The sequence below is a fragment of the Sinocyclocheilus rhinocerous genome, unplaced genomic scaffold (genome assembly GCF_001515625.1).
Source record: "Sinocyclocheilus rhinocerous isolate Xijiao unplaced genomic scaffold, SAMN03320098_v1.1 scaffold1937, whole genome shotgun sequence".
NCBI classification, from domain to species: Eukaryota; Metazoa; Chordata; class Actinopteri; order Cypriniformes; family Cyprinidae; genus Sinocyclocheilus; species Sinocyclocheilus rhinocerous.
This window is the reverse complement of record NW_015626386.1, coordinates 67,324-74,993: the sequence shown is the minus strand read 5'-3', so window position 1 is coordinate 74,993 and position 7,670 is coordinate 67,324. Positions and strand designations below refer to the sequence as shown.

At 33.3% G+C, this 7,670-nt stretch overlaps 2 protein-coding genes across 2 annotated transcripts in view; one reads left to right on the top strand and one right to left on the bottom strand.

The window, feature by feature from the left end:
• Positions 1-3,431, top strand: part of LOC107713491 (collagen type IV alpha-3-binding protein-like) — a 41,182-nt gene extending 37,751 nt beyond the window's left edge. The window contains exons 17-19 of the mRNA XM_016519007.1: positions 1,106-1,235; positions 1,353-1,487; positions 2,372-3,431. Coding sequence (XP_016374493.1) covers positions 1,106-1,235; positions 1,353-1,480 — 258 coding nt within the window. The 3' untranslated portion in view covers positions 1,481-1,487; positions 2,372-3,431. The remainder of the gene's footprint in view (positions 1-1,105; positions 1,236-1,352; positions 1,488-2,371) is intronic.
• A 2,104-nt stretch (positions 3,432-5,535) lies between these two features.
• The window catches only part of LOC107713481 (3-hydroxy-3-methylglutaryl-coenzyme A reductase-like), a 12,665-nt gene continuing 10,530 nt past the window's right edge, over positions 5,536-7,670 (bottom strand). Inside the window, exons 18-19 of the mRNA XM_016518996.1 lie at positions 7,188-7,342; positions 5,536-6,324 (exon numbers count right to left, since the gene is read on the bottom strand). Of these exons, the coding sequence (XP_016374482.1) occupies positions 6,285-6,324; positions 7,188-7,342 (195 nt within the window). The 3' untranslated portion in view covers positions 5,536-6,284. The remainder of the gene's footprint in view (positions 6,325-7,187; positions 7,343-7,670) is intronic.

The following is a 7,670-nucleotide window of genomic DNA, read 5'->3' as shown; positions in this document are numbered from 1 at the left end:
CAAAGCTGTATTTTCAGCATCATTGCTCCAGTCTTCAGTGTCACATGATCTTCAGAAATCATTCTAATAATGAATAATTTATTATCAGTGCTGGAAACTGTTGAGCTGCTTAATATTTTTTGTGAACCTATGATTTTTTTTCAGGATTCTTTGATGAATAAAAAGTTCAAAAGAAGAGCATTTATTTAAAATAGAAATCTTTTCTAACAATATACACTACAGTTCAAAAGTTTGGGGTCAGTACATTTTTATTCTTTCTTTTTCTGAAAGAATTTTTTTACTTTTATTTAGCAAGGATGTGTTAAATTGTTAAGAAGTGATACCAAAGATTTATATTGTTAGAAAAGATTTATATATATATTTTTAAATGCTGTTCTTTTTAACTTTTTATTCATCAAAGAATCCTGCAAAAAAGTATCACAGCTTCCAAAAAAATATTTGTCAGCACAACTGTTGCCAACATTGATACTTCTAATAATAAATCAGCATATTAGAATGATTTCTGAAGGATCATGTGACACTTTGTACTGGAGTAATGATGATGGAAATTCAGCTTTGCATCACAGAAATAAATTATATTTTAAAGGATATTAAAATAGAAACCATTATTTTATATTGTAATAACATTTTGCAAAATTACTGTTTTTTTCTGTATTTTTGATCAAATAAATGCAGCTTGATAATTCTAATAATAAATCAGCATATTAGAATGATTTCTGAAGGATCATGTGACACTTTGTACTGGAGTAATGATGATGGAAATTCAGCTTTGCATCACAGAAATAAATTATATTTTAAAGTATATTAAAATAAAAACCATTATTTTATATTGTAATAACATTTAGCAAAATTACTGTTTTTTTTTCTGTATTTTTGATCAAATAAATGCATCCTTGATGAGCATAAGAGACTTCTTTAAAAAACATTACAAGTCTCACTGATCCCAAACTTTTGACCGGTAGTGTGTGTATATATATATATATATATATATTATGGAGACATTCTATGATACAGTAAGCAAGTAGGATTATTTTCTCAAGATGAAAAAATTACAAAGTTGTATTATTTTCATTTATGATGTTTCATTGTTTTTGTCCTGGTGTAGCCAAACAACAGATGCGTTCGTGCTAAAATCAATGTTGCGATGATCTGCCAGACGCTGGTCAGTCCACCAGAGGGAGACAAAGAGATCAGCAGAGACAACATCCTGTGCAAAATCACATACGTGGCCAACGGTTAGAGGAACCTCTCACCTATAATCTTCATAAAATAGCTACTAAATTACATAAGATACAACTATATTAACATTTAATATATGAATATATAAATAAGTTTGTTTGTTGTGGTTGCAGTGAATCCCGGCGGCTGGGCTCCTGCGTCTGTCCTGAGGGCCGTTGCGAAAAGAGAATATCCCAAATTCCTCAAGCGCTTCACTTCCTACGTCCAGGAGAAAACAGCGGGAAAACCCATCCTCTTCTGAGCACCAGGTGCACCAAACTACATCTGATGACCTTCAGAGTTTATATGACAGCAGTACTGAAAAAGATGTTAGCCAGAGTCAGACTTTTACATTTCTTTAAATATCCTTATTATTTTCGGTTATATTTTTATTTTATTTATTACATTGTTGTTATTATGTATTTTACGATTTATGTTCTTATATATTTAATAATATATATTATTATTTGATATATAATATAATTTTTATTATTATTATTTGTATTAGGTTTTTAATTAGTTGTCATATTTATTATTATTATTATTAATTTTGCTATAAATGTGACCCTGCAGCACAAAAGCAGTGTTAAGTCGCTGGGGTATATTTGTAGCAATAGCCAACAATACATTGTATGGGTCAACATTATCGATATTTCTTTTACGCCAAAAATCATTAGGATATTTAGTAAAGATCATGTTCCATGAAGATATTTTGTAAATGTCCTACCGTAAATATAGATTTTTCTTTTATGCCAAAAATTATTAGGATATTAAGTAAAGATCATGTTACATTAAGATATTTTGTAAATTTCCTACTGTAAATATATTAAAACTGAATTTTTGATTAGTAATATGCATTTAAGAACTTCATTTGGACAACTTTAAAGGCGATTTTCTCAGTATTTTGATTTTTTTGCACCCTCAGATTCCAGATTTTCAAATAGTTGTATCTCAGCCAAATATTGTCCTATCCTAACAAACCATACATCAATGGAAAGCTTCTTTATTCAGCTTTCAGATGATGTATAAATCTCAATTTCGAAAAATTGACCCTTATGACTGGTTTTGTGCTCCAGGGTCACATATGTTAAATACTTACTGCATTATTATCATAATTCTGAAATTAGTTTTTATTATTTATTGTTCTTTGCAGTTCCCCAGTTCTGCTGTCGGTGTGCATGAGCGCCTCTGGTTCCCGCACACTCCTCTAGCGACACCGAAGACTCATCGCGTCTCTTCTCCAGACTGTTCTGAATCCCGCTGCCACAGGAAGCCCGGCGGTAGACGCTTGATGCCGTTCTGTAGCGCCACACTAGCTCACACGGGCAGAGGACTAGAGATGCCCAACGTCAAAGTCTGTCCCATGTTTTCTGGCTGAGATCTACATTGATATGAATATATATGTATGTATGTATGTAAGTAAGTGAGATGGGAAGTTTATATATATATATATATATATATATATAACGGAGAGTTTTGAAGCTGAACACTCGAGACCGGCTCTGTTTTAGTCCTGTTATTTTCCTGTTTGAACAAACATTTCAGCTTTGCTTTCATCGTCCTCGTATAATCGCTGTTTGGGGGAAATCAAAGGCATGTTTGTGAGTGAACTCTATGAACCTGCCTTTCGTCTCGATGTTGGCCGTCTCTTTTATGAAGTGCAGCATCTGCCGCTGACGAGGAGACGCTTCATTTCTTTGGCGATTTAATTATATCCGTCTCTCAGCAGCTGATATACTGCAGCACAATTCCAGATCGATCGTAACCGGCAGAAATGTTTAATATGTCAAATGAACGTTGCGTACACATTATTTGTATATAATTTCATTTTTGTTTCAGATCGTCAGTCGACGCTTTTACCTGACTAATCCAACTCCATATGCCTTAGTGTGTGTGACTGAGAGGTGTGTACAGACTCAAACATTTCTAGAAAAAGTGCCTCATTATTGATCTTGCTGATTGTACCGCCCAAACTACAGCCACAAACCAACCTGGCGTCCTTTAGTGTTTATACAAAGATCATTTCACATTGATTTCTTACCTCATATTAGAATGTGTTGTCTTCTTATTGGAGAAGCCCTGACACCAATCAAATTCTCTGTCCAATAGGGAGATGCGGTTTCAATTTGGGGCGTAGCTCGTATGTAATTGTAGATCAGGTAGAATTAGTTGCTTTTATTTATTTTTTCTTGATCGAATTTATTCTTCCAAAGTGAACATTTAAATCTCAAGCATTAGTAAACAATCTTAAAAGGCACAAACTGGTAAAATATGAAGTTCTTACTCAGTATTTTTGAATTTTTTTTCCCAGTAAAAATATCTAGAAATTCTTAAATCAAGATACAAGTACTTGAGAAGCAAAATGACCCACTGATTTAAGCATTAATTCACTTAATTTTTATACATTTAGCAGAAACATGTTTTCAGATGTTTTGCATCTACAGTAAATAAAATGACTTAAGATATTAAGTCTGAAAAAAAGGATAAAAATAATTTTATGCTTATAATATGTATCAATGGGTTAAAAAATATTTTTCTCTTTAAAATACATTAATTTTTTTAGCCCACTGCCAAATATTGTTTTAATTCTAATTTAATTTTCAGAAAAATGTTTGCATTAATTTTGCATCTGCAGTAAATAAAATGACTTGATCAAAACTAAGCTTATGCTTAAAACAAGAAAAAATATCTGTCAGTGGGGTAAAAAAAACCTGTTTTCTCTTTGAATAAATTTTTTTTTTTCAGACATAAATACTGAGCAAGAAAATATTTTTTTGCAAAACGAGCTTTTACATTTTTTGCTATACATTTCCATTGGCCAACTGTTCCCATGATAGACTGTTAAAGACGCTGTATGACGAGTCGAGCGGGCGCACAACACAACATCCCAGTATTTACGGTAACGTTTCCACCAGATGAGATTTATAAAACAACGTAAACATTCCAGACACTCACTGAATGTGTTACTTTACCAAACGTACACCTGATTTCCCCACCGAGGTGACCGCTTGCTGATTGGAGGGGATTTCGGTGGAAACAGCCAATCAGGAGAGGCGTTCTGCTTGTGTGTGCGGCCGAGACGCGCGTCTGTCTAATAGTCTAGTGTGTTATTAGTTGCATTTGCACTGAATGTAATGTCATTGGGTTCAGATGTTTCGTGTACATAATGAAGTGTCACACTAAAGGTGTCAGGATGAACATGTACTGTGAATAGAGGGCGGCACCCTGTGTAGAGAGAAATAAAATGATTGACATCTTTCTGCACCCCTGACTCGTGTGTCCTGCATTTCTTTGTGCAGTTAATGCATACTGTTTTATTCAGGCATTTTAGAAAACCACAAATAATAATTTTTCGCATTCAGCCTCAAGATAGATTGTGTAAAGTCTATATTATTGATTTATAATACATTTGCTTGTTTGTAATATTTCATTTGTTGTTAAACATGTAAATTGTCACAGTTACACAGTCTATTATTGAGTACTTTGCCAATAACCAATTAAATGCATTGTGGGCGGAGCGATGTGTGTAGCCCCGCCCCATTCTGCGTGCTTACTTGTATAAAACTGCCGGTTTTAAAGGTGTCATGACATGAAAAAAATCACATTTTCTTGATATTTTGACATACTAAGTCTTTGTACCATTAAAACATTCTGCAAATTTCATAGCATAAAAGTCCTCCTTACTATTAAAAAGCATTTGTGTAATTGAGCTCCAAAAAACAGACCTCTATACCATTAAAATGTCAGAATATTTCTAAACGGTTGTGATGGAACTAAGCCTCGTTTAATGAAATCGCGTGACTTTTGCAGTGTGATAAGCGCTTCGAACCACTGGTTCCAATTCCAATACAATTTGCGAAAAACCAACTTTATACAGTAGAAGTGAACCTCGGATATGTTAAAGCAAAAATGCAAAGTAAACATGCATTTATTCTTGGTTTTATGTCATGTTTTTACAAAGACTTAAATTGTTCAAAACAAAAAATACTATGTATAAATAATCTTGGGCTTGATTTGCATTGTCAACTGAAAAATTAGATGCTATTTTAGCCTTTTTATTAATGTGACATGACAAAATAAGGACTAAATTTAAAGAGACCACAATTTAACAGGCTGTGCATTGAGTTAAATCAAATTGAATTATGCTTGAAGGCTATTCTTGTTTAAAAAAAATATTTTGCACAGAATGCAGCTAATATTCTGTTCATGTTTATTTGTCCAGTTTAATGCATTTAAGAGTTCAACAAAAATACTGACAATTTAAAAATGTGCTCATCTGATCAGTGGTTCAGCAGGAAATAAGCAAGACAAAGCAAGTTTAAAAGACAAAGATATGGCTTCATCAGCACTTTCTATTGTCAGAAAGTGAAAGGATTTGCTTTTGTTGAGAAAAGCTGAAGCACTTTAGTCAGTGGCAACAGAAACGTAACAATCAGACCCATTTCTTTAGAAACACACATAATACAAATAGTGCAAACATCCACATTCACACTCAGATTCATAAACTCAAATTACTATTATTAAAGTACAGGAGCACCTCGTTTATAAGGTCCGTCAGTGGAGTTTGTCACAGTGAGTTTGGCGTGATTAACCGAACACATGAATTAAATACATTCATTCATAACCTGAAGATCCAAACTGAAAAATCCCCCATCAAACTCTGATCTGAGATCATGATTTAATCTAGAAACTGTCCGCCAGTGTGCAAAAAAAGCCTGTTTTCATGTCCCATTTTCTGGAATTTTTACCATCAAGTGATAAAAACTCTGCTGTGTTTTGACTTCAGCTTGTACCAGGTCTTGACAAATCTTTTTTGGATTTTAGTGCAAGACTAAACGGACACAGATTCAGTGAAACGCAGGAGCGTCTCGCTCATTTACTCGTGCAGTCGCCTTACAAAACGTCAAGCATTAGTATTTCCCAGCTGCTTGACAGAAGAGAACTCCTCCAGACATCTGTCACTCCTGCAGCCGTGTCTTCAGACGCCCTGAGAATAAACATGAGAACCACACAGACTCCGTTTCCCAGAGTTCTCTGTGCTTCATGAAGCTTCCTTCGGCTGCAGTTCAGTCTCTCAGTTCAGTCTCTCGTAGATTGGCTTTTGACCTGTTAGAGAGAGTAAAAGCACTTCAGTATCTAAACAAAACAATATAATTAAATATCATATTGTAATTCACACATATATATATATATATATATATATATATATATATATTTATATTAATACTATAAATTAAATAATATTTGTAATATTACTAGGCAATTTGGAAAGAAACCATGTATAATGATGTTAATATATATATAAAATATTCTATAAATTGAATTAATTTTAATAAGCAATAAGGGGAAAACAATGTTTACTATATTAGTTCAAATATTAAATATTTATAATATTTGTGTTTAAACAGATTTTGTTTTTGATACAAGACTGATTGCTAATTAAAAAGAAAACACTTATGGTCATGGATGTATAGAATAAAAAAAATATCTTCAAACATCAATGTAATGTAATCAGATTGTTATTAATAAATATATTAATGCTATAAATTGAACAATATTTGTAATATTAGGCAATTTTAAAAGAATGTAAAATCATGTGATGTATAAAAAATAATATATATATATTTTTTTTTTTACACAGTATAAAGTTGAATAGCAATGTATTAGACAATTAGAGAAAAAAACTATTTAAAATATTTAATATTATATATATATATTATTTTGTATTTAAAAATAAATCTTGTTTCTGATATGAGACTTATTAATTAAAAAGATAACTTTAATGGTCACAAATATATAGTATATAAAAAAGAAGTAAAAGTCGTTTGTGTTTCTAGAAATGAAAGATTGAAAGACCTGAACAAGCTAATTAAGGTCTTCATGATAACTGGAGTTACAGGCAAGTGAGTTTGATCAGGGATCTGGAGAGAGCTGAGAAGCGCAGTTACAGATGCAGGTGTGTGTTGTACCTGTTGTGAGTCATGTGACTCTTGACGAGGTGTCCGGCGGCGAGAGCGGCCATCAGAGAGAGCTCTCCTGCCAGTACTGTGGCACAGACGATCCGCGCCAGCGTCCGCGAGTTCTCACCGGGACACTGATCACTGGAGCCGTGAACACCCAACATCTGATCAACACAGCACAGCGTTTAGCTCATCTACAGCCCTCGTGTTGTTTGAGTGTGTGTGTGTGTGTGTGTGTGTGTGTCAGGGATGGGAAGATTCCCCGATTCGCTCGGTGCATCGGCATAAAAAGTTAACGATGCGATGCATCGGTTTAAAAAGTGTGCATTGGCTACAAATCGGCATTTATATCGCAATGCATTGTTTCTACCATATTTGCATCGGTAAAAAACGATTTATTAATATATAATTACTAGTGGATGCGCTATACTTTTATTATTTAGAAAGTGACCAATAATCTGTGACCAATATTTTATATGTAGATTGATTTCT